At 41.0% G+C, this 26,941-nt stretch overlaps 2 protein-coding genes across 4 annotated transcripts in view; one reads left to right on the forward strand and one right to left on the reverse strand.

Annotated features, from left to right (window-relative positions):
• Window positions 1-4,195, reverse strand: part of LOC133965328 (RNA-binding motif, single-stranded-interacting protein 2-like) — a 29,444-nt gene extending 25,249 nt beyond the window's left edge. Inside the window, exon 1 of one of the 2 annotated variants that reach the window (XM_062399823.1) lies at window positions 3,954-4,195. In XM_062399823.1, the coding sequence (XP_062255807.1) occupies window positions 3,954-4,025 (72 nt within the window). In that variant the 5' untranslated portion in view covers window positions 4,026-4,195. The remainder of the gene's footprint in view (window positions 1-3,953) is intronic. The other variant, XM_062399815.1, reaches the window with a different exon arrangement.
• Window positions 4,196-18,067: 13,872 nt separating this feature from the next.
• Window positions 18,068-26,941, forward strand: part of LOC133965349 (low-density lipoprotein receptor-related protein 1-like) — a 100,690-nt gene continuing 91,816 nt past the window's right edge. For both annotated transcript variants that reach the window (XM_062399847.1, XM_062399855.1), the window contains exon 1: window positions 18,068-18,693. In XM_062399847.1, the coding sequence (XP_062255831.1) occupies window positions 18,618-18,693 (76 nt within the window). In that variant the 5' untranslated portion in view covers window positions 18,068-18,617. The remainder of the gene's footprint in view (window positions 18,694-26,941) is intronic.

Here is a 26,941-nt window from a genome sequence, read left to right on the forward strand (position 1 = left end):
GAGCAACCAATCTTCTCGCACAACCACCATCCTGCTTCAGAATGTTACCATCTGTCAAGTCTCAGTGTTGTTAGTGTCAAATATCTACTTTGGTGTTATGTGTTAGTATGACTGTAAAGTAAACTGGTCACCAATTACTATATTCAAAGTTTACCACAGTGTTCATTTTAGTGAGCAAACACAATAGTGCCCTCAAGTCAAACACACTGCTGGCCATCTGACATTGTAACAAATGTCTGTCAACATTAAATCATATATGGGTTGCTTTAACACAACATTTTAGTTAGTTATTGATCTTTCAAACAAAGATTTATATGTATCTTTATATGTTTTACTTGTTTGTGTGTCCAGGTTTGAGGTTTGACGCATTATAATTTATTCAAAAAAATTCTACTCCTGTCACATATGGCAGTCAAGTTCTGAGCATTGTCAAAGCCAAATGTCATAGATGTTAAATATATGCTTCAAATCAGCATAGTTTAACAAAGGCTAAGAATTAGGAAACCATGCCATGTCCTTACAAGTGAAAAGGTGAAATCAATGATATAAACAAGCATTGTAAACTTCCCCTCATCTATATGAATTGTCATTTCAAGTCAAACCCTTTGCAGGTGTATTACAATTTTGATGCCACAGTTAATGTATTTCTTTCATTTCCTTTCATATTTCTCTCAAGTTGTGTTTTGATCAGACAAAAGTTTTGAAGGATCCGGAGCTTTGAAATCACATCAGTAAGTTGACATTCATTGAAAAGAACTCTGGCCTATAAGGGAACAAAAATCCGATTGAGAAGTACAAAAAAAAGCCTTTTGATGAGGCCCTGAACGAGACGCATGATACCTTGAGCAGTGACAAGCCACCTCCTGTTATTTTTCCATCCAGGAAGCTTTACACAGAAACTGGCCAAATTTGATTTGAGAACATTAATTCTATTTACTTGAGGGAGGAAATGAGGTGCTGAGTCAGGGGAGGAGCAGCTGCTTTAAGCACAACAGAGACCCAACACTTTTTTAGCTGTCACCCTCTGAAACCACTTTGAACGCACAAAGAGTGCTTGTCTCACCTCCTGACGTGTTTGTATTTGCATTCACGCTTGTATTTTGTGTACTTTTACACCTCAGGTATTGCGAATGTGCGCAAGAGATAGAAAGAATGAGAAGGAGGTGGAGAAGGGGGGGGGGAATGTTAGGAATCACAACACTGGAACTTGCCCTCTGTACGAACTTTAGCTGCCAGAATAGAGGAGCTAATGAGAAGATTGTTAGCAGTTTATCTTATTGGTTTATTGTTAAATCAATGACATCTAACAAATAGTCTAATCACAGCTTTTCAGAGCCTACGGCCACATCCTAGAAATGTCTTGTTTCGTTTGTCTTTATGTCCAAAACTCAAAGATATTCCAGTTATGATGATAAATGACAAAGAAAAGAGGCAAATCCTCACGTGAGAAGCTGGAAACAGATAATGTTGACGCCATTAATCTATAAACGGTTGCTGATTATTTCTCTGTCTATCTAATCAATTATACCGACTAATCTTTTAAGCCCTGAGTGCAAGAGTAAAATGTAAGTGTTTCATTACACTGGCAACTTTATCCATATAGTATCATACAAATATGAATGCTGGCACCTCCATTTCCCATACAGTGTCATCTTCTTTTTGAACAGTGCAGAAATTAAATTTGGTCCAAGCTACTTCTAGCTCAAGTAAATAACAGCATTCAAATATGTGTACACAGTAAACATCTAACGTGAGGTGTTTGCATATGTGTGTGTGTTTGAGTTTGTGTGCAAGACAAACAATTCATAGACAATGCTGTTTTCTTCAATGCTGTTTCCTTTCAAGTGTTGACATCAGATCTGGGAGGATGAGCAGCCAGGCGGTGCCCAAGATCACAGACAGACAATACGTCAATAAACATTTTCAAAATGCCTTTCAGGAGCAGGCACACACACGCGCATGCGCACACACACACACACTGTCAAGCAGACAGAGCAGAGGAGAACAAGAAGCTACCGTGTATATTTCATCTCACAGATAATGGAGGAGCTTTTACCCCATCACTAATAAGCCTTCATTGTCCATAGAGAGAAGTCGCGTCATATATAGCATGAGCAAATAAAAACAGACTATTCAGGAAAAGGGAAGTGAAGCCAACAACTTTTCTTGAAACATATTTAAAAAACAGATCTGCCAAGCAAAGACACTAAACATGTCATTTTTATCAGTTGTGATCGTTCTACTCAACATTAAAGGTTGTTTCCTGTATTTGCATTAGTTTCCTTTCTTCACCTATTGGTTACAATAGGTAACAATGTCAGCCACCAAGAGAACCCAATAAAACCGTATCAATAATTATCATAATGTAACTTTCATCAATAGCAATATAAAAAAGGTCAAATGTATATCAATATGATGCTTATGCATTGTAGAAACACGATTTATAAAATGTTCTACTTTTTATGTGTTTGTCAATCTCTGCCCATAAAGAAAGTTTATTCTCGTCTTTTTTAAACCGTGTTTTCTTGTTGGTCCCTGTTTCAATGCATTTGCATAGGAGTGTCCTTCCCTGGCCTATTGGTTAGAAAAGTGACAGAGTCAGCAGTGACGGCAAACCTTGAGACAGCTCGAGAAAACATCAAAAACGACTGAAATATAATAGTACGATGATACAATGTGTAAACACACTGAGGAGGTAGAACACAAGATTGATCTACTTCAGACGTGTGAGAGGTTTCGCTGTTTATCAACCTGAACCTTCCTCTTTGTTGGTGTTTTTTCCTTCCTCTTGTTGCAGGTTCAGGGCAGAGGACAGGGCACAGTACAATTTGATTGGTTGATTGACTCAGGACCATAAATCTGTCTTTATCCTTAAAAGAAACAGTAATGTATTTTTATCATGATAATAATCAATATCGATTTAAATGAAAACGTCTATCTTGATAACATTTGGGACAAGTCGGAGTATAAACAACTGTGTGTAAAAAAGCCAGCAGACACAAAAGATGTGGCAATTTAAAAAAAAAAAAATCAATGCTCTATTATTGTATCGCTCTGTTTCATGCATTTACATAGGAGTGTCCTTCCTTCACCTTTTGGATGGAAAAGTGACAGAGAGAGAGAGAGGGGGGGGGGGGGGGCTCGATTCATATTTCTGGGAAAGTAGTCATCATGGTGTGGAGGGTTTTTTCGAGGGGTGGGGCAAACTGCGCTTTCAAATGGGAAACCAGGAGGAGAAAAGAAAAGAGGAGAAGAGAAGGGAGGAAAAAAGAAAAAAAACTTTGCAAACTTACGGCGGCGGGAGACAATGCAGAAGAAGCAGGTTTTACACGAGATGCGATGTGACGGAGGAAGAAGAGTTCATTTGTAACATGTTAGCCACAGACCCCCCCCCCCCCCCCCCCCCCCCCCCTCCTTCTCTCCCTACCCCCACTTCCACCAACACTTCCCGGCTGAGACGCGCTGCCGTCCCGACACGGTCCGCCACACTCCCCGGTAAAAAAAAGTTGCTCTCTCCGGCATTGACTTGTCTTTTTGTCGCCGTGCGTGTGAACAGGAGCCGACATCCTTACCGTAGTAGCAAGCACACGCACGCACGCACGCACTCACTCACTCACTCACTCACTCACTCGCTCGCGCCCACACAAACACACACACACAAACGCACACAAGCGCTAGCCCATAAAACAGCGGTCGTACAACATGACAGGACCGAGCGGCGGACACTTTCCCCCCGAACAAAAACTCCGCGGCTCCGCGGCGCCTCTCCTCCGCCTCACTCCGTGAAGTGTGAAGTTAAATTCTCAAGGACACTGCAGCTCGCACTGTCACCGTGTTTTCTCCTCTTCCCCTCCGCGGCTCACACAGACGCGTTGTCCTGTAAAGGGAGCGAACAAGCCCGGGGAAATGCTCGGCACAAGGAGAAGGCCCGAAGGCGTCTTTTCTTTCCTCACCTTTTTGCTGTTTCTGCTGTTGTAGCCGCTGTACGGGTTGATTCCTGCCCTTGGCGGAACGGAGAGCAGCATTTTTCCTCGGCGCTGTGAGCGGAGCGGCGAGCACAGCCCAGGCTGCCAGCTGACGTCAGCAGCTGGGGAAGTGAGAGCCTGGAGTCCCGCTGCCTGACTGCGAGTGGTGCTGCTGCTGCTGCTGCGGGAGCCAGGGAGGGAGGCAGGGCGGAGGGGGGCCCCCCGGGCGCCTTCAGGGGTCCATCCCGCTGCTCCGGGTGGGGTCCACACACACACACACACACAGAGAAGAGGGAATTAGTTCATCTTCATCCACCGCCTACCGTTGTCTTGCTCACTGGGGGAGAAAGTGGAATAATGGGTCCAGTATAGTTTCTCAAAATCGAGCCTTTTGGGACAAAACACCTGTAAAATCAGATTATAGGCCACCCGGGTCCTTATTTCACTCTCTGGCCTAGTTTCTGTTCATCGTAGTCTGTCCGCCAAGGTGGTCATTCTTCAGAAATCCCATAATCCATTTTATCTGAGTTCTAATACCACAGCAAAACCCTCAGACATGTGTAAATGATCCTACATTATATAGATATCATATTCTTTGGCTATTGTTTGACGATGTCCTATCTTACCCTTGACCACAAGTATCCAGATCATTCATGAAGCTGAAAGGGATAGTTCACCCAAAAATGGAACTTCACTCATTATCTTCGAAAAAGGCTTCATTTACAACACGTTAGCCAGAGCTGTGTTCACGCGTGGATCACAGAGAACATTTAGGTTGTAGGCGTAAATGAAGCTGTTTCGATTTGAATTTGATTGTTGGGGCTTTTGAGACTTGGATGACACCACAGGAGCAGTATGGATGCATTTTGTGTGTTTTTACATTTAGGCTGCAAACTCTGTTTACCCCTGAAACATCCCAAAAAATTGTGGCTAGGTGGTGAGCAGAAAATTCATTTTTGTGTGAACGAACCCTTTAACAGTATCCATAAGAGCAGTTTTACATATGCTAGGTCTATGTATGGTTGTATGGATTAAAATAACAGCTGAGCTTGATGAGGCGATCTTGGAAAATCTTTCAGAGACAAGAAATGTAAACTGTGGAATTTTCCTCTTGCTCAAGCTTTAAGTCAACATATTAAACTACGACCTTTAAACAGACGGAAAGGTTTATGCCAGAAAAATGGATTTAACCAGTTTTCTTATATCTTGCGTGTCCCTATATATACATTATTCTACACAACATTCGTCATCAATTCCGTAGGAAAGCTTGAATCATTGCATGACTTAACTGTGTAATTTTTCATACAAATAGTCTTTAATAGACACAAATAAAGGAAATGTGTGAAAACTGTAACTTACTTGTCAGTGTAATATAGTTACGAATCATAAAATGAAAAATACATGTGTCATTGTTTTCCATGATAACTATCAGTAAGAAATAACCTCAATAATAGAATTATAAAGTCTGCCTGAAAGCGGACTTCACACTAGTGAAGTTTTTTCAGTACAAAGATGTTTTTCTTCAACTCTGCCACTTCCATTGCACTCAGTACCTCAACCTCTAAGTTTAAAATTATACTAACTGTTGTGGACACAAGGTCCACTTCTTTTCTGTGCCACCCCTGCGTCATTCTCATGCTTTTTATTTTATTAAAATGTTTTCATCTGCCTGACCCATGAAGATGTGGACTGGTCATGGGGTAATGCATACATGTTGACTTTATCTGGTTCCTGCACTAACAATTTCCTGCAGTTTCCTTCTGAAGGTCACAGACGACGGCTGTTAAACAGCAGACGCACACATGCGGGGCACTAAACCTAAACATTTACCGGTCGAGTGTGAATGAGCAGTGTCCTGAAGTAGCCTTCCACGTCTGATCCATGGCTGCCTGTATGGGCACTGACTCTGGCTTCTTATCTACTTCTGCTATATTTAAAAGCCTTTTCACTTTCTCCTGTTGCCAGCGATTGGCCGGGAGATACATCCAAACACAGATGGCAGCGGAAACCTGATGCTTAAAATGCAGCTGCATTTGTTATAATGGGAACCGGTTACACTACAAAGCAACTGGGTATTAATGGTTCAAAGCCCAACAAAGCTTCCCCCAATCTCTCGAGGTGTCCTGCAGTTATGCAATGTACCAGTCATGTGCTCTATCTATGTGTCATTGGCAGCTCTTTGTACATATATTTAAAAAGTTTCCAGGAACAAATGTACATTGTTGATGCCTGGGACTGTCTGCAAATAATCCTACAAGACTAAATATGTTTGTATTTCCCAGTATGCACATTAGCAAAACACAGAGGTGGTTGAACACACTTTGATTCTTTCAACTGATGAGCAAAACCGACTTCCGCCAAGAGTGTCTGTCTGTTATTCAAATGAGGGAGCTGAGCTGCACAACGCTGCCAATCCTCCGACCTGAAATTTGCCTGTGAAGTTTCCCTGTAATTGTTCTGAGGAAAAAAAGCAAATCACAGCATTAAAAACATCTTTTGTCTATTATCGTAAGGTTACTTTGAAAAAATATGCATTATTTTTTTAACTCACAAATTGCTTCTTCTATAATTTTGCACACCATCCCTCACACAGCTTTTATAAAAGACCAGGTTGCAGACTTGGCGGATGTCATCACATGCTGCCCACTGATCCTGAAACTACGCGGACAAATAGTATCAAATAATATCAAATAATATCAAATAATATCAAATACAGCAGCGGGAACTGTATTTCTTTGAAAAAAGCGCTGTGAGCACTTGGGCGTGCGATGGTCTCCGTTTCATTCAGCTCGTCCGTGGGCCGTCCCTCCGTCTGCATTTAGGAACACACCAGAAACATTGTTGTACTCAGCAGAACCTCAGTCTTGCACAAGCGGCCACTTTGACGACGTCGACATTGTTTGGACATCAACAGGCTTGTTGCTAAGGAACCTGGCCCCCTCCATCCCAAGTGTTTCTGGCATGCAAATCTATACTTATTACCTCTGTGGGTAGCTAAGCAGGGTCTCTGTGTGTGCGTATCGAATAGAAGAGATGGGGAATTCTTTATGTTTTCAGTTTAATTTATTATGCCCTCTGTGTGGGAATGAACCCTTAACATTCAATTGTTTCAAAACAAGTCAAAGGTTCTTCCATAAAATCAATTGCCTGGTCCATTTTCAGTTCTTATCTAAAGGCTGTATAAATCTTAATCTGAGCCGACATAAAAGTCAATCTCCCTTTGCAACTTCAGCATAAAGCACAAAAAAAAAAAAAAAAATACAACCTATTGACAGACAAAAGCACATGTTGAGGGCCACCCTTTGCTTGTATTGTGTCCAACACACACACACACACACAGACACACACACACAAAGTCACAGACACAGACACAGACAGAGCAGAGTCAGTGCAGTGGGGGTGGACCTCTACCATCAAAGTGAGCTGTTGTTTGGGAGGAAGGGGAGTCTGCGTGTGTGGAGGAAAGTGGATATGAATGGTGCGGAAAGGTTCAGGGAGTTCATTTGTGAGACAGGGGCTCGGTCACTCAGACTGTCGCTCAGTGTGGGGTTCAAGGTTAGAATGGCTAACAGGGGGGGAGGCGGCAGGGGTCCACATCAGTGGAAGTGCATTCAAAAGATCAAAACTGAACAGCTTTCATTTAGATACATGGCGGAAGGTTGTGAATTAATCGACTTTTTACTAGGGGATTGTTTCGCATCAACATGGGATCGATTTTAAAAATAAATGGAATTTGTGTTGAAAATAATAGGATTCTTTATGAAATCCTGCCTGTAAAGAAATTTTTTAAATAAATAAATCTTGGCTACATTTGACTTCGGACTAATACAAAACCTAGTCATCTGTGAACTGCACTAAATAGAAGTGTGTAATAAAAAGTCTTTACTAAGATCCTGTATTTTATTTTATCTTATTTATATTAGCCTTTTGCGCTGCTTTTGACCTTTACATCACAAAACAGTTAACATTGAACTGACTCGAGAAGGATTTGCTTGCAAAGACGAGTTAAACAATGACATATTTATTTATGTTTATTCATATTGGGTATCATTACACATAAACCATTAATCCAGCAACAGTAGCATTTGCCTGGTGTGTAAAAAAATGACAAGAATATTCATGTGTTTTCAATATAATGAACTTGTGCAGTAAAATTCCAATACCACATAATAAAGTCATAAAAACAAACCAACATTTACTCTAGCTGGAGTTTTAATGAGACACATTTTTTAATTTTACGAAACTACATGTGCACTCTTGTAATTTTGTATCTTCTCAACAGGGGAGTTGACAAGAGCTGTTGCGTGCTACAAACATTAAATGAATGTGAGTACGACAGCACAGACACGCAGATGGATGTGACCGCTTGCTTCACGTGAGAGCAGTTATTTTACACCTCTGCTGAGCAGACCACACATACACTCTCTCTCTCTCTCTCTCTCTCTCTCTCTCTCTCTCTCTCTCTCTCTCTCTGTCTCTCAAACAATCATTGAAGCGTTCCCTGTGGTTGGAATGTGTTTTTGAGGGTGTGTGCGGAGAGGAAGTTTTGATAAGGAAACATTCTGTACAAATGTTTATATACGTGCACATGGATGAAGCTTTCCTTGTTTTTCTTGAACAAATGTAAATATATGTTTATTCATGTGAGTGTCAGACAATTTTTCAAAAGTGAGATTTAAATGAATGCAAATGAGCAATCTCCATCTCCAAGTTATATTTAGTGAAGGTTTTGCATATATGTTTATTTTTTTGCTCTTTTCTTTTTATTGGATAATTCGACATTTAAAGTAGATGTGGACCACCCCTAAGAAATAGAATGACATTATATTAAATCGAACATCATGTCATAATGAGCTATGACTGAAAGCAATGTTTAAAAGTTTTTCTTTTCTATTTTGTTTCAACATCCTATCTCTGGTAGTTTCACACCCTTGTTCAATTTTCAAGAATATCTACAGGTTCATATGATAGGACTTTAGATTCATTACCTACACCAAGGAGGATTGTTTTTTTCTCTTCAGTTCGCTGGTTGATTAGTTTGTCAGGAGGATTCACTTGGTGGAGGGATGGCACGTGGACCAAAATATTTATTGATTGAATTTTGGCATGGATCTGGACAAGGGGCGTATCAAGTTTTTCTTTCTTTTCACATTGTGACATAGGGCATTTTTTAAACATTTAAAATGACATTTTCCTATAAAAAAACAATTTGAAGAGTTCATTCAAATTTTTTGTGTGTAGTCGTTTAAGATTCCACAACGAATGAGATGTTCTTGAACAGGTTTGTTTCTAACATTGAGTCCAATAACTATCCAAGTATTCGATTATTAAGAGGTTGTCTCAGAGATGTTGTATTTGTTGATGAAAGGTATATAAATCCAGGGCCGTAACGCCTCCTCTGGAACAACTTCACAACCCTTTCAAGTTCAGCAGAAACTGAAAGGAAACACCCACACGTCTCCACATACATTTTATGCTATTCTTAATATTTGTTTTGGTGAAATTAGTCTGCAGGAGTTCCTTGAGCGAGGCCGTTTCCCATACATCGCAGCTGGGAGTAATCAGCGCTTCAGATTTGAGCGTAAAGAGGCAGAAAGAGTGCCTGATGATGGAGTGGGAGGAAAGGAGAGAAGGGGCTGAGGGCAGGGGGAAGGGGACGGAGAGCTGAGCGGATGGGGGGAAGGGCTGTTTGTGCATGCCTCAAATTCCTTAGGTGTTATCAGCGTTGCCCGCTCCATAATTGTTCCTTTCGAGGAGGAAAAAACATACAGATCGTACGACAGCTTCCTTTCTGAAGTTAGGAGAGGGGCTGCCACTTTTGACCAACTTATTAAATCTATTGTTAACAATACACATATTGAAAATTTCAATTAAATAACATAACGTTTTTATGGAATTAAAATGATTATACAAAAATAATCCATTTTTGTTTGTGTCGATCGAACTGAAGTTACATGTCTGTGCTGGTTGTTATGGTCATCCAGAGAAGATGTTGGGGGGTTGGGGGTCTGTTAAGTGGCAGTGGAAGGATGGGGATTATACTGAAAGTATTTCATATGTTGATGTTGTGATCTATAAACTGTGCATTTATTCAATTCAATCAAATTTTAACCCAACAGTTCCCTCAACAGGAAAAACCACTAGAACGACTAAAAAGAGTCCCTTTTAAAATGAGAGAAGCACAAGTATTAATCACATAATCAACATATGAAATAATTAGTATTACACACTGTGATATACACATTCACACTATTATAGTCTTCTGTGGCTTGGCATCGAATTCTGAACACTTATCAGAGCCTTCCTGTCACTTGATGTTAAAGATTACTTTTGTTCTTTTTCACTTCAATTACATGTACCTTCTACTTTATAGCACCTAAATGGGGTTTACTGACATTCAAAGTTTCAAAGACCCCCTGACGTTTTTGATAATACAACTTTCTCAAACAGCATTAAAGAGGCAGGCGTCTGTGTGACGTCTTCAGAATGAGCCGACGAATAGAGGGGTATGATTGAGTAATTACTCAAAGTTTCTTTTTTTCCCCCCACTTCACAAAATGTCTGTAGTGAGTACCTCGTACTAAACTCCCACTGAATAGGAGCTCACTGCTTTGCACACACACACACAGGATGTGATACTAGGAACTTAGATTGATGAGGTAATCTATCTGGCTCCGAAGCGAGGGAGGGGAGGTAAGAGCAGCAGCGAAGGGAGGGAGAAAGGGAGTGTGGAGGATGAGTGATGATGTAGGTCCAAATTATGATGCGTCTCAGAGATTTATGCATGTGTGCAGTTGTGTGTGTGTGTGTGCATCAGACAAGTTTAATCTCTGGTCAGCTGTAAATACCAGACATTAGCTGGGTTGTCGGTTTGTCTTGAGAGCAGCACAGTGTGTAAACCAGCACCGACCTGTTTCTCCTCCCCGGACTTCAACCTGGCTTCCATCACAGCTGCAGTGAACTGGGCGGAGGTGCATCATGGGCCCTTAGCTGTGGATGAAAGAATGACGCATGAAATACTTGCTCCAGTCATGACACAAACCAGATGAATGGTGTTTTCACTTACAGCGACAATAAAAATTCGCCCTGGAAAGAAACACAGGAGAGGAGAGTAAAGGTCCTCTAGCAGGAGACGTATTACCAGCAGTTCTCGCAGATGGTTCCGGCTGATGACGTAAAAAACAATCTCACAAGGAAGAAAAAATAACTTGATCAGTGTCGACCTTCTGTGAAGTTTCGTACGGAGAAGAGGAAGTGGAGGGACGTCTTTACTGCTGCTTCATGTCGACCGTTTCCCACTTTCCCTCCATGATACTTTAACACTTGACATCTTAAAATGGTACATCAGGAACTACTAACATCTTGCAATGATGTCACATCTTTATCTGAAATGGAAAATGGTAAAATGCTGACTTTTATATATGTATATTTAGTGTATTATTATAATTTGAAGGCTAAAATGAGATTAAAAACATCAAGTAATTCAGACTATAAGGGACTTGACAGGCAATTAAGGCAATGACTTTTATCCAATAGAGTCTATCTGAATCACTCACAAGTACAGTGTGAGTCATTCAACACGTGAAGTATGACGCTGCAACACGAGCTGCAGATAGAAAAGAGAACTGTGTGGGGACGATTGAGGTGAAGCGTTAATGCTGCGCAAATTGTCAGAATAATGAGAGATGTGCATGTGAGTCACTTTCTAATGACTGCAGGGTCAAATATCAGCAAGAGCCATTAAAGCTGATCTCAGTGATCCCACCGATCACTGATGATTGCACATGTCACATTCACACTCCTCAGTGGAGGAGAAAAGATCAGATGGGGAAAAAAAAGAAATGGTGATCCTGGGAGGTGAAGAAGTCTGAAGTGTTACATGTGAGATAGAGCCGATGATGGATGTGAAGTAGCTGTAAGGCTTCTACACCTTAGAGAGGATTATAATAAGAAACCTATAATTGAAGGTCTTACTTATTACCTCTGTTTCTGATTGATTTGTTTATAAGCATAATATTCAAACACAACTGATCACATGACCATGCAACTTGGTGGAAAGGCCCTGATGGGTAAACGAAGAATTTGTTGAATTTTGGTGCTGATCCAGGAATTATTTTTGCCACTTTTTTGACTTTTCACTAATTTCCAAGGGAACAATTCATGGACTTTGATGATTCAGGCATATTAAGGATAACTGGTATCTATGAGTATGTGCAATTTGGTGCAGCTTTATTAAAAAAGGAGACTACTGGTCCTTGGGAGAGGTATAAGCTCTGCTAGGTGACGTATTGATGGGTCTTCATACCGTTAAGATAAATGCAGATGCAGGAAATTATTCCTGTTTTACTAAAACAATAAGACGTTAATATAGAAAGTGCAAAACAAAATATTTTCTACTGACTGTTTTTCATATGTCGGAGAGATAAAGGTATGACCTTTTAACTTGAGATTAATATAAAAGTTCAAAGGAAGCATGATATGTGTCTCGCGCTCTGACAGGATGTCGTTCATATGTGCTATGCTTCCATCTGCTGGTAGTTTGAGTCAAACACCACCACACACAAAGAGCCAAGATGTCTTTGGAAAAACAACAGCGTTCCTTGGAAGACCTCAGTATGTATATGTGTTCTCTGTCTCACAAGGGTTTCAGACACATTCTTTTCTCCTGACCCCTTACATCATACATTACCACTTGTGACCCTTTGACACAGACTGCAGATCTATGAGCTGTAAGCACATCATCCCAGTGGTTTCCAGTCTCAGGTTTTGAAATTCCCAGATTAGATTTTCAAACAAGCAGAATTTTCATATGATATGTTTAGGGTGAACCTGCTTCTCCAGCAGTCCCAGCTGGGATTGGCTCCAGCCACACAACCCTCCAAGTGGAATAGATAACGGATGGATAAAGGGATTTATATTCCTTCATAGTCCTTCTGCAATCCATAGGATTCATCTCATAAGCCCTTGCGGGAGTCATTACACCGCTTTAAATAAAGAGCATTTATTTGATCTTTACTTTAGATCACCCTTTTCGTTCACTGACTGCTATCTATCTCTGCTTGTGCAGGTATGAAGGCTTGATGTGATATAAATGTGAGATTCCTGGCTGAAAATAAAGCCAAAGAAGAAACAGACTCACACAAAGTATCATAGAAATTGGGAAACAGACATAGAACTATGTAAAGCGTCTGTGTGTGTAACACATGCGCTGTCTGTGGTGTGTGTGTGTGTGTGTGTTTGTGTGTGTGTGGGTGTCTCTGATGATTACTAAGAATGTGAAAAGGATCTGCATCTTGTATCCTGTGTGTCTCTCTCTGCCTTTTCACGACTGCATGTCTGGTTTTAGTTAGGTCAGGATTTGCACAAAAGCTTTTGGTATGATGAGATTCTGGCCTGGAACACAACATTTCATAGGTTTGAGAATAAGTGTTGTGTTACTGTTGCTATGTACGCCTTGCTGCAAGCACTAAAGTAAGTCCTACAACTCTTGCCAAAACACCAGAGTGCATATAAAAGTGGGTGAGGAGAGAAAGAGGGAATATAACAGAAAATCCTGATTGAAATAACACTGAACAAAGTTGGACGCGGTGGCCTCTTTGATGCTCATTTTTCCAAAATGAAGCAGATTCATCAAAAGAGCACTTTCTCCTCTGGCTTCCAGCAGAATGTGAGTGTAATGCTGTTGGGGACCTGAAATCAAAAGAAGATTACTGAGATTGCAGAGACAAGTGGCAGTGGCATTCGCTGTTGTCCACACAGCTCTGTAAAGCATTTTACTGGTTATTGTAATTCTCAACTCTTTTTATGTATTGTTATGATGTGTATGGGTTGTGTGTGATTACTATTTGCAAACCAAATGGCCCCTCTTTATTATAATTTTTTTTTCAGGCATCTGACGCCTCACAAGAATCACAGTGTGGGACACATTTAATTTAATATAATTTCTCTTTGTGTTTGTGCTCACCGTCAAAATGATCTCTAAAAGAGAGGCAGCCAGGCGCGTGAGACACAGAAGAACACTTCAGACCAAACCGTCGTCTTGACAGTATGTTAAAGCCTGTTTTCCTTTTTTCCCTTTTCACACAATAGATCCTTTGTTCTTTGGATTTAACCTCACAGTGTAGACCCACAAGGTGTCAGTGCTGCACAGCATAAAGCAGACCGATCCAGGTGGCTATCATACTGCCCTGTAGTCTTAAAGGAGTCTATATCAAAACGGATATTTCATTATAATAATACAGCAAAATGAAAGAAAAGTTGTATGAAAAGGATTACTTAGTACGGTGCAGTTTTCAGTATATTTAAGATGCAACAGTGATATGACTCAAATTAGAGTTTACTTAAACCACTTGAGACCCCTTGACATACTTCGGTTTCACAAGAGTTTGTTCCACATGTTTCCTAATTCAAATTGTTGAAAATGTGGAAACCAACCATGACAATGGGGAGATGTAAAGACTCAGTGTCCGTTTCTGGAGGTTGAGAATTTACACACTCTTATGTGTCCTTATATCTGAAAAAAACTAGAAAGAATAATAATAAGAAGAAATGTTTTCCATCTCCACTTTAACTCCATTAACTTGTGACTTCCCTTGGACTTTAGCCTCGAATGACTCCTGTTATTCTCCAAAAGCCCAGAGCAGAAGAGTCTTGGCGAGACCAGAGAAATACTCAGAGCAGTTCAACTGTTCAACGACAGAGGGTCTGGGTTAGTCTGAGATTAAATAAACTGTCTTTTAATGAGAAAGGCCTTTTTGTGTTTGTTATGACATACTGTTTGGTTTTGTTATCAGCCCAAATCTCATTTCCTATGTAATTGGTCAATAGTTTATTTTAAGTGTCTCTCAAAGAAGATATGGGAATATGTAAAATTTGCTTTTTATGTAACGTTATGTTGATTTGATTATTCTCCCATTAATTTGATGGGTTTATTTTATCATATTCATAAAAATGACGTGTCTTTTGTGAAAACACATAATGATGTATTGATGACTCATGATTTACATCAAACAAAAGAAAAATTGAAAGCACTTTCTCCATTTCCAGGCTCATTTATAGCAGTCTACTTTCAGACAGCTGGTTTGATTATGACAGTGTCTCTTTATATAACATGTCAAAATGATAAAGTGTACCAAGGATTGTGATTGCTCTCTTTTCTGACAAGCAGTTAGTCAAGGTTCCATTATACATTTAGAAGTAGCCCTTATATGTCTTAGTTTACACATTTCCTAGAGTAGGATGGCATGTGTTAGAATAGAAAAATATCATCTGTAAGTAGAATAATTTACTTAAATTGTATGTTTCCTAATCCAACTCTTTGATCATAAGACCCCTCGTTTTTGCTTTGATTCCCATTAGGCGAGTTACAGTCGACTCTAAAACATGTTTGGAAGATTCATTTATCCATTCAAAATTACATTTTGTGGAGTAGTTGAGTGAGGGAGGGGAGAGAGGAATCAAACCATTTACCCCATATTTAATTGATGGCCCATTTATCCAAAGTTATTAAATGAAGTTAAACATATTCAAATGGATATTGGATAGGGCAGAGCCACGTTCTTAGTTTAAAGGTATAACTGGGTGTCATCAGCATAGAGGAGTAGAAATATATTCCATAAGAATATAATTTCTGCCAAAAAAAAATGTCAAGTCAACATTATACATTTTTTTCAGGTGGTGAGGACGGTGTGGTAGGCTTAAGTGTCTGATGCAGCCCTCAGGTCAAAAACAATCTGATTCTGACCAGTTTTTTTTTCATATATTGCAGTTGCCCAAAAATTTGCCCAACCATAATATTCTTTAGTGGCACCTCAAGCTTGATCATATGTCTTAAAAAACCCAATTAGCAATGTACATTGGTGGGAGGCCACAGAGGATTTGTGTGACTGATGACCCCTGCAGGTTGGTCAGGTCAACTCACAAATATATGTGGATAATGAGGACAAAATGAATTGTCCATATTATAAATTGTCTTAATGTTGATATTTGACCATATGTATTAATGGCAAGTAAAATACACTGTGACAAATTGATTAATTCTTTAGTATTATAATCAGAAGGGATTCCATAGGTACTGAAGGCAAAAAAGCATGTATCAGTTTCCAGTTCTCATTATAGCACAGGCACCACCACTGTACAGGATCATTTTTCTGAGGATGACATTTCTCTGCTAAACCTAATTAATTGGTAGACAAAGCTATTCCAGGGTCTGCTCCAAATGTCACTAAATGCAAATGCCAAAATGTGAAACTTTTAGTGGTCATCGCTACTCCACAATTCATTTGCCTGATGGACACTGGTCCTCCTGAAATTGAGGGTGGGATCCTCTGTGGACATTTCATCTCATTCCGGGAGGGGTTCCACAGACAGACAGCTTTCTTTAGGATCCTTGTTGTAGGAGACAGCTGCTGATGTGGGAGTGATGAATCTAGGTTTCTGCTTCAAGTGTGAAGAGCTAATAAATCATTAAACTGATCCACCACCACCTACAATGTTAAAAGCTAAATGAAAGTAAATGGGGGAGCCAGTTGGATAAAATGTAACAAAATTAATTATGCATGTACCTTTTAATTTAAAATGTTGTTGTTGCATTACTTTTAATCACAGGAGTATCCCCCCCACTGATATCGTGAGTGTCTTCTTGAGGAGCAATAAATATTGATCTTATTTTGATTGAAATACTTAAGTGTGTTAATATTAATACGTGTTTAAAAAATACTTTATTAGGTATAGAAACTAGTCTCATGAGTTGCTATATCAGAAATCTTGCCAGGTTGGTCTTCAAAATATTTGAAAGTTTTCTTCTTCTTCTTCTTCTTTTTCTTATAAATATATGTATTGTATTATGGGGGAATAAAAAACATTAAGTTAGGGGCACAACAGTCAGTAAAAGTACATATACATTTTGAAAACCGGAGGGAGCAACAAATATTTACCTTACTTTATTGAAAGATTGATGAAACATTTCACACTGATTTTAAATCATTTAAATATAAAAGGAAAAAATAATGAGTAGAAAAGAGAGAATGAATGAATGAAATGCTACATGTCAGTAAATGTTAAAAGGCAGGATCCACACAAAGGTCTGTGGTAATCAGTTGACATGATGTGTGATTTGATGTATGTATGTATTGACCAATGTATGGATGGATAGATGGATGAGAGTATGGATGGATGGATGCATGTATGAGTGTATGGGTAGATGGATGGATGGATTAGTGTATGGATGGAAGTATGTATGGAGGGGTGGATGGATAGATGAATGGATGAGTGTACGGGTGGATGGATGGATGGATGATTGAGTGTATTGATGGAAGGGTGAATGGATGGATGGGTGGATGGATGGATGGATGGAGGGTTGGATGGATGGATGGATGGAGGGGTGGATGGTTGGATGAATGGATGAGTGGATGGGTGGATGGATGGATGGATGAATGAGTGTATTGATGGAGGGGTGGATGGATGGATGAATGGATGGAGGGGTGGATGATTGGATGAATGGATGAGTGTATGGGTGGATGGATGGATGGATGAATGAGTGTATTGATAGAGGGGTGAATGGATGGATGAAAGGATGAGTGTCTGGGTGGATGGATGAATGAGTGTATGGATGGAGGGGTGAATCGGTGATTGTGTGGATGGAGGGGTGAATGTGTGGTTGTGTGGATGGACGGGTGAATGGATGGATGTATGGATAGAGGGGTGGATGGATGGATGGATGAATGAGTGTATTGATGGAGGGATGAATGGATGGATGGATGGATGGAGGGGTGGATGGATGGATGAAAGGATGAGTGTCTGGGTGGATGGATGAATGAGTGTATTGATGGAGGGGTGAATTGGTGGTTGTGTGGACGGAGGGGTGAATGGATGGAGGGGTACATGGATGGATGGTTGGAGGGGTGGATGGATGGATGGATGGATGGAGGGGTAAATGGATGGATGGATAGATGGATGGATGGTTGGAGGGGTGGATGGATGGAGGGATGGATGGAGGGATGGATGGATGGTTGGAGGGGTGGATGGATGGAAGGGGTGCAGGTCGGGTGTTGGGGAGAGGGGAGGGCCAGGCTGCGACGTCACCGCTGACTGACGGAGTGAGTGAGTGACTGGGCTCGGGGCTCCAGGCTCAATCTGCGGCCAGCAGCAGCAGAGGTGGTGTCGGGCAGCAGAGCAGCTCGTCTCATCCACTCCTTCAGCTCCTCCTGCGGGCTTCTTCCTCACCGGGGGTCGGGAGACACAAAAGACGGGGCAACTGCATGAGCAGAGGCGGGTCAGCTCTCCGTCTTCATCTCGACTGCGAGCCAGGCTAGCTTGATGCTCACTTCAGCCCGCTAGCCTTTGTGTGTATGTGCGGGTGACAGGGCTGTCAATGCATCCAGGGAGACCCTGAGAAGCACCGCGGGGCTCGGGGGAGAAGAAGCCCCCTTCTCTCTACTGGACACTCTGCAGAAATCACCCTCCGAGTGCGGGCACACAGCGGCAGCCGCGTTGCGCACGCAGAGAGCGGATCCCCAGTGAGGAGCATCACAACCCGGGCACGGTTTTCCACGTCGCCGCCTGTCTGCCACCTCCAGTCTGACAGCACCAAGACGCCGATTGATGACTGATTTTCTTTCAGGATAAGACTCGGCGTTGCGCACCGCGGCCAACATGCTGGCAGCGGGGTTGCTCTTCCTGGGATTGTTGCACAGTTTGGAAGTAACCACTCCAGCGGGGGCTATTGATGGTAAGCAGAGGAAAACCCGAGTGTGGCGTAAAAACGCGTAGAAGCGCCACACCGAGTGTGTGCGTGCAGATGATCGCAGCAGGGTTTCGTTGTGTTGGTGTGTTTGAGAATAAGATGAGAAGGAATGAGCGCAGCAACGTGGAGGGATGACACCGAGGCAATTAAAGCGCTCTTTTGTTTCTGTCTCCCGGTGCCACATGTGCAAATGTGCACTGTCACAGCAGTGAGCGCACAGTATTTCTTCTAGATTCACTCTATCTCACACATGTACACCGACATGCAGCGATTTGAAGGCAGCACAGGCCTCAGTGCTCTCTTCAAACCACTTGTTTCCAGGTCGATACGTTGGTTTAAATGTGGAGGCAACACACACACACACACACACACACACACTCAAACAAACACGCACTCGATAGTTTTTAATTTCTTCAGTGACAGAGACGAGGACAAATGTCTGATGTGCAGCAGTGATAGGACTGTTGAGTCTGGTTCAACAGTTTTTTTTACTGTCTGGCAAACAAACACTGTCATATTTCCCCCGCTCCACTGGGTTCGATCTGTGGGTTTTATGTCTTATATACGCTGTGGATAATCCATGAACCCATTACAGTTAGTCTTCCTCATCTCTGAGCTCAGATGTTTAGTGCTGCCGTCAACTCTCAGCCATATATTGTAGCAGTGTGCCAGTGCTTTGAGTCAGTGCAGTGCCTGTTTTCAACTGGTCTGTTCCTTGGCCTGTGTTCATGCTCTCGAGCTGCTTTAGGATTATTCCTTGTCATGAGTCAGCCTTCGTCAAACAGCTACAAGATACTGTCACTTTTTAACTGTTTGTCTGCTGAACGTTGTGTGCAGAAGCTTTAATGAACCCAAGTTAGAAAACTGTGTGTTCATCCTACCTGGTTTGTCTGCAGTGAAGATTTTCACAGTTACACAGTCAGTGTTTTTCATAAAAGGAAACTGAATTAGCCTTCTTACTGTTCACACATTGGGTTTATATATATAACACATATATATATATAAGTTTCAGTATGCCTGTTGACTTTATCTCCTGGACTCTACAGGCTATAGGTCTCCTTCGCTCTCAGCAGTAGTCATATTGTGATTTGCAGGCAGGCAGATGAAAACGGTTCAGAAACAGCTCCCCCTACTAACACACACCTTCAGAGCCTCGCTGGAACCACTTCTGGAAACTATTAAGCCTCACAGCGCCACTCACACACTCCACTGTTTGGTAAGAAAGGGAAAAAAAGGGTCAAATTTCTTACATTTGTTGCAGGCGAAAAAGAAGAGAATGTGGGTTTCTTTTTTTTCAAAGATATAATGCTTCACATTCATCCAGGGAATGTCTGACCTGTGACTGAGTCCATAAGCTTCTCAGGAGCATTCTAAGATGACGTTCACTGGGAAGGTGCACTATTTGCCATACAGCTAATCTTGTTTCTGAATTTGACATTTCATTAAAATCGGTGGGACTTAAGACGCACGACTGATAAAAAACCACGAGCCACACTTGCTGAGGTTCATAGTCGAGCCATAAATGCCTCCCCCTGCCTTTTGAAGTCAACTCATTGCAATCCAGTGCTGTGAGCTTCTTAGGGAAGCAGAATCCACATAAATTACCACCTGACTGATTGACTCACAGAGCCCGTACTTACCTGCAGTCCCCCCCCCCCCCCCACCCCCCCACCCCCCCTCAGCTGTCCACAGCCGAGAAACCCAGCCTCCAAAACAAACAGTCCCTGCCTCGATGTGCTGGTATTGTTTTAGTGAAAATGTCCTTACTCTGAGGCTTTGTGCCTTGATTTGATGTGTCAGCTTTGGGCTGTGCACCAGAGGAGACCACCACAGCTCAGCCTTACTAAATAATGTACCGTGCTGTAGGTTTTGCCACATGGTGAAGATATTTACATTGCAGGAGCTGCAGCTTTTTGTAGAAGGTAAAAGGTATCATTGCATAGTCTGCCTTCTGTAAATGAAGAATTCAATTAAGAGTAAAAAGTATAAATCATATTCTTCAGCTGTAAGGGAAAACACTTGTTAGACCCCAACCAAAGTCACATTACCATCATTTTTAGCTCTGCCAAAGAGGTTATGGTTTGCTAGTTAACAGGATTACTTTCTTTTACTGATTTCTAAGAGAATTATTTGTGAAAATCTTAATGAAAAAAAATTCAAATATATTTAGTATCGGTGTCAGTAACTTCATGTGGATCCAAATGAAAATCTGACTTAAGTGGATTCAAATGTGGTTTAATTGGGGTTTCTCCTTTTGTCAGCTGCTTTCCAGTAACAAACAGAGCTTGAAACCTCCTTTCCTTCCACCAATGTGCAGCTGACAAACATGATGTGGTCTTAGCTATGAGGCTTGTTTCAATTGAAGGGGTGTTGTTGGGCCTTGGCAGAGAGATGTGTTCTACTGAGTGCAACTCTAGTTCATACGATTTTATTCAAAATAGTCTGCAAAAATGACCATTCCCTCTAAAATCGCATCTCATTGCCATATCTGTTAAACTCATCGCAATATGATTTTTTTTTTAACATGACAGAGCCTCTAAGGGAAATATCCTGACAATTATTTTATAATGGCCCACACATTGGTTAGTTATACTGAATGTGATATCTACTGGATTACTTTGATCTGGGTGCTTGTAACTTACAAACAAACCTTGATGCCAACTTTAACAGACATTGGTCAATATGTAATTTGTTGCATTTTGTAGTAAGCTATATACGAATTGTTACCCTCATCCAAGAATAGCTTGATTTCTTTTAACCTCTTATCCCCTTTGATTTTTTTTCGAGCCCTTTAAACCACATGTGCTACTAGTAAAGTTGTTTTCCAACTTGCCTTCAACTTCTTTTTCCAGTTTCTAGACCTCTAAAGATTTCCTGTCACTGTGTCTGTGCTGTAGCCAGTCCCCGGGCCACCAACAAACCCCCAAGTTTAATTGGGTCTAAACTGCTGCTTTGTTTCCCGGAGGGTACCTCGACGAACAGTCTCAAATTGTTCAGAAAGGGCTGCTAATTGGGGGACTGGTGGAAAAGGCCCTAATGAAAGTGCTCACATTGTTTCACTCCATAAAAGTGATGGCATTGAAAAAAAAGATCACAAGTCCTCGGAAATGGTGAATTTACCTCAGGCTAGAGCAAACACCTTCTATAGAAAAAAAGAAATGGAGACGTGTGCTTGAGATATGGTCATTGAAGTCGGCTGGAAGCATTTCAACTTAAATCGTTTCAATATTTTTATGCAGGGCTCTACTTTTTTATTTTAAGCCATCTAAAATACCTGGTTCTGCATTTTGTGTTGGGTTGGGTGCTTCCTCCCTTAAACTTGTAACTTCTTCATTGAAACCACATCCTTCTTACTGAAAGCAGCACAGGCTCCTTCTTTGTTAATTAAGTCACCAGTCATTCTCTCCTGACAGTTTCCCCCCGTGGTCGTCTGTGCTGGAACATTTGGTGGTGGAGGTCTTAGAACTGGCCTAGCAGTATGGCTGTTTTTGTGGTGGTACCAACATCACAATGGCCAAAAGGTTACCACTGTGTCTCTAATTTACAGCTGAGGGCAATGTGGTAAACAAAGTACATCTGTTAGGTCCTGGTCTGCAGCTGACCTTATGTCCCCCAAGTAACATGTAGGAAAAAAGTTAATGTCAATAGCAGATGAAGAGTATATTTAACTCAGCTATAAATATGTGGTTTGAGAGCAGTTCTTTAGTTGCCGGCTGCTTAAATACCCGAAAGGCCTGAAACCAGACATGGCCACCTCACTGAGCAGAAGAAAACCATCCAGTACTTTGGTCAACAGCTTTTCTAGACTAAAGACAACTTGATGATTGATGCTGTTGAGCATTAATAATGAAACTCTGCACTCACAAAGTGTAACTTTAGATAACACTTCTGACAGTGCAACATCCACATACCTGGTGTGAAATATTAGTCCATGGTCACAGTGAGACACTAAGGTCAAACATAATTTCCTTCTTCTGGAAAACAACATAGACTGCTCCCCATATTTATTTTTTATCTTAAAATTATCTTTTATCTTCAAAGAGACATTAACAATGCTGAGATAAGAGACTTTTTTCATTATTGCCTGAAAACACTGCAGAAGTCTTTTAAAAGCTGACATCTATTTTAGCCAAAGTGCACTTATGTCAATGTGAGCGAGCTTGTCAGAACAGCCCCTGACACACTTTGGTGTTGTGACACATTGATGGAGATACACTATCTAGATGGGGCTATTTAAGGAAGGGAGGATTGAACAGTCTCAGGAGGCCCTCAGAAAGAATATGAGCAGAAACCTTCAGAGGGAATCATGAACACACTCAATAAATACTCCCAATACATTAGCCAGTAACTCATAACACCATCTGAAGGTAAGTATATAAAAAGAAGCAGGCTGCGAAAAATGCTAAGCCCTCTCTGCCACGAGTCTTTGATTTGTAGCTTAGACCAAATGCTGAGGTGGAGGCTGACTTGGCTGGAGATCTTTCTTATTAACGTGTTATTTATTTTCGTGGGTCAAAGTGACAGAAATCCTTCCTGCATGATGACCAAAGGTTTAACATTACTCATGGAGGGAGAAAGCCAATTTCCACTCCTTTTTTTTTAACAGTGGTGCCTAGGAACAAATGTTTTGAAAATAGAGCCACGCACAATCTTTGAAATGAGAGCAGTGATGTGTAGAGAGCAGGCAGTTGAGTTTTAAGATATGGATGAGTGAGCAGTGCTTGGACAGAGATGTTAAGACATGGACAGCTCAACCGATTGATTGAATTGTTACTAAAAGTCACATAAAGGGGATTTACAATGTGTTACGATAGAAACACATCTATTGTTTCATATAATGCTCTGTTGTTTGTGTTGTTGTGTCGTCGACAACACTTTGTTCCTCCACATGGAACAGATGCAGGCAGGGTATTTGTCCTAAAGGGATAATTCAGAAAACCTGAAAGATGGAGCTTCTTTTGCTGTTAGAGTTTTACAGTACAGGTATCATTTCGATTTTCATCCATTTTCATGCTGTAGGCTTATATAAGTTTTCCATTTGTAACTATATTTCTATGTACTTGGTTTATATGAGGCTTTATTAAAAATGTGCACAGAGGTGCTGTTCAACATAAAAGGAGAAAATCTATTAGATAGAAGTATCTATTTATTTGTCAAATATTTTTTTTTATGTGATAATGAATAGTTCATTTTTATTTGGTCAATTATTCATTGATTTTTCTTTCACAGATTTGAGATGCTTTGTTATCTGGGTATGAAACTGCCTATATACTATCTACTACTTATATCGGGCTTTACATTGAATAAATTGAGTGTAAATTGACTAACAGTTATTTACACATCCAGCGGATACAGAGTGACATTAGTATTCCTTTGAGTGATATTAATGGCCACCTGATGAATTTAGCAGAGTGGGCTTGTAAAGTTTTATAAAAAAATCCCTGTCATAGAGGTGAGAATGAACCACAACAGTAAATTTGTGTGGCAGACTCATGTGATCGCTCCCTGTGGGTTCATCAGTTTGATTGACCTCAACACATACAAGACACGTGATCCATTGTCAATATTAAGATAAAGGTCACAGCAGCTTTAAATCTGTCCAGAGTAGCTGCTTTGGTTAGAAATATGGCTGTGTGAAGAAATCCATTACTTTGGTTTTATTATCATAGCTCTATCTAACTAAATGTGAATAAAACTTGAGTAGTGAATCTGTAAATTTCCTTTGATATATTGTTCACAGAGGAAACAGCCAGTATTTCACTTTTACAGCAGCAACTGCTATTATCAGTCTGGGAATTATCTATTTGGGACGTCATACTCCCCAGATAATGCAGCTGATACATTTTTGTTTGTATGAGTAAGGGTGTGTGCGAGAAAGAGAAAGTAAGCTGTACTGTATGTCTCTTATGAAACCACACAAGTGTTGAAGCTGCTACTTAGAACAGCAGTCCTTCACCATGCACTGGCCCTGGTGGTCGGGGATCAGAGCTGAGGAGGAGGGTGGTGCCTGGCTCAGACCCGGTACTGACATCCATCTTCTGTGATGTGATCCCATCCCAAGTGGACAACTCTAAGTGCATCACTTCACACCTGGCATTAGAATGTGTCTCCACATGTGACCATTTGTGATCCAACCTCACGTCCCTGCTCTTTATGGGAACACACACGTATGCCACTACTTATCATTAAGACCAAATGATGTTATTAGCCAGCCTGACTCTGCATACAGGTCTATTGTTAGTGTGTGTGTTGGTGTGGGCGTGTGTGCGTGGGTGGTGGGTCATTGTGATAGGGATAGAGAGAGAGCAGGGACAGGGGGTGGCAAGTAAATCAATGCTCTGTGTGCAGCTCTAATATGATATAAGATACTCATTTGAAATAGTTTAAAAAAGAAATAGAAAATCAATACTTGGCAATCAATTTTGATGACGTAGGGTTGGCTACAAACAAATCAATGTATGAGAAACACTGAGAAGTGTAAAGATATTTACACTTCCTGTATGTGTTCACACTCATTAAGGAATGGGGCCACATGCATCCCAGATCGCCTCCTCATGTGGTTCAAGTGATCAGATCTTTAATGAATCTTCACACTAGAGTCAATTTTCTGTCCAAACTTGAGCGAGCCTTAGGGAAAGCGACCCAATCCCGACCCAAGCCTGATGTTTTCCCCCCATTACATGTATGTGGAGCCTAAAGTAAAGTTAGTAGGATCACCTAAGACTGATGATGATACCAGGTCTGAATGGTGTCAAACCCTCTGGATGACACAGGACAATTTTGAGCATTCACAACAACCCAATAGTCATAATTCAAAACCTGCACTGCCACGTTAACACAGGGCTCGAGTAAGCAGCTTCAGATCTCTTACACAGCACTGCTATATTCAAAGGTTGTGCAACTTTATTGCACTTCTTTAATTTATATAACCAACTTAGCTCTGTTTCGGATTTAAGAAACAGGGATCCATGTTCACTCATTCATGCTGAAGCCAGGCTGAAGCAAGGCAGTGTCAGGGTCTGGTCGTCACACCGACAACAAACAGGAGTTAAACCCGGTGTCACACTGTGTCAGCGTGAAAGGACTGTTGTGCAGAAAGCAAGTTGTGACCCTCATTTGCCAGGTTGCTGTTACGTGTTGCACAATGGAGGCCGTGTGACCTATTGTTCCTGCGTGTGATTGAATCCATTTCCATGAATCTACTCAGATGAGTAATGTACTGGATTAAGCCCAAACATCATTCGCCTGTCGCAAACATTGTGGAGTCCAAATTCTAGCTAGTCTAAATTCTAAGATTGTTTCCAATCGTTGTTGCGCCATCATATGAAATAATGTTTATTTTTAGCATCAGTCCAGCCAGCAGAGACGTTCATTCACATCCGAGTTTTTTTTAAGCTGACATCCTTTTAGTTTTTTTCAGGGACAAAAGTGTTATGGAGAAGATTGGCACCCATTGTGGTTTCATTTGGAGTCAATTCCTGTAGAAAATTGAAGCAAACAAACAGACCTCATTCCCACCGGCAGTACTTCCTGATAAAGTACAGTGTGTACTGTGTATAACCTTCACAACTCTTCTCTCCTAGTCCCCGCAAATTCAACTTGGCTTTTTTTCAGACTTTGAAACCAGGGTCATTATTCATGCAAGGACGTTGGTGTAGATTTATTTGCAAACTTATAATCCTTTACACAAAGTACCCAACCCTAACCTTAACATAAGCCCTAGCTGTAACACTAATCCCTCAAGCAGGCATTCACCCTTCACTCCGGAGCAAAAGTCTCCTCACATGGCCTTTAGTGGACCCAAAGTCCCTCTTTCTGCCTTCAGCCTGAGCAAAAACAACTGAAATGAGAGATGTTTGTGGGGCCAGTACTTGATAAATATTTACAGGTGATACCACATTAATATTAACTCGCATGAGTCATTTTCAGGCATTTAGTGCTGAGGATTTCCCACAATATGTGTAGGCAGCTTAATGCGTATTGTGTAGTTCTGGGAAGAGAACTTTCACTATTATTAGCCTACACACACCAAAATGAAATCTACTAGTCATCAACATTATCTGTCTTAATTTGTAGAATAGAGATGTGTAGATGTTTACCTGGATGGTAAATTAGCTGAAGTGATGATTTGAGGAAATGCTTATTATCTGTCTGGCAGAGTCGGATGAGAGGATTGATTCCCGTTCACAGCTGTTAGTTATATATAAGGCTACATAGAGCCACTGCTTAGCTT

This window comes from Platichthys flesus, chromosome 2, assembly GCF_949316205.1.
Source record: "Platichthys flesus chromosome 2, fPlaFle2.1, whole genome shotgun sequence".
NCBI classification, from domain to species: domain Eukaryota; kingdom Metazoa; phylum Chordata; class Actinopteri; order Pleuronectiformes; family Pleuronectidae; genus Platichthys; species Platichthys flesus.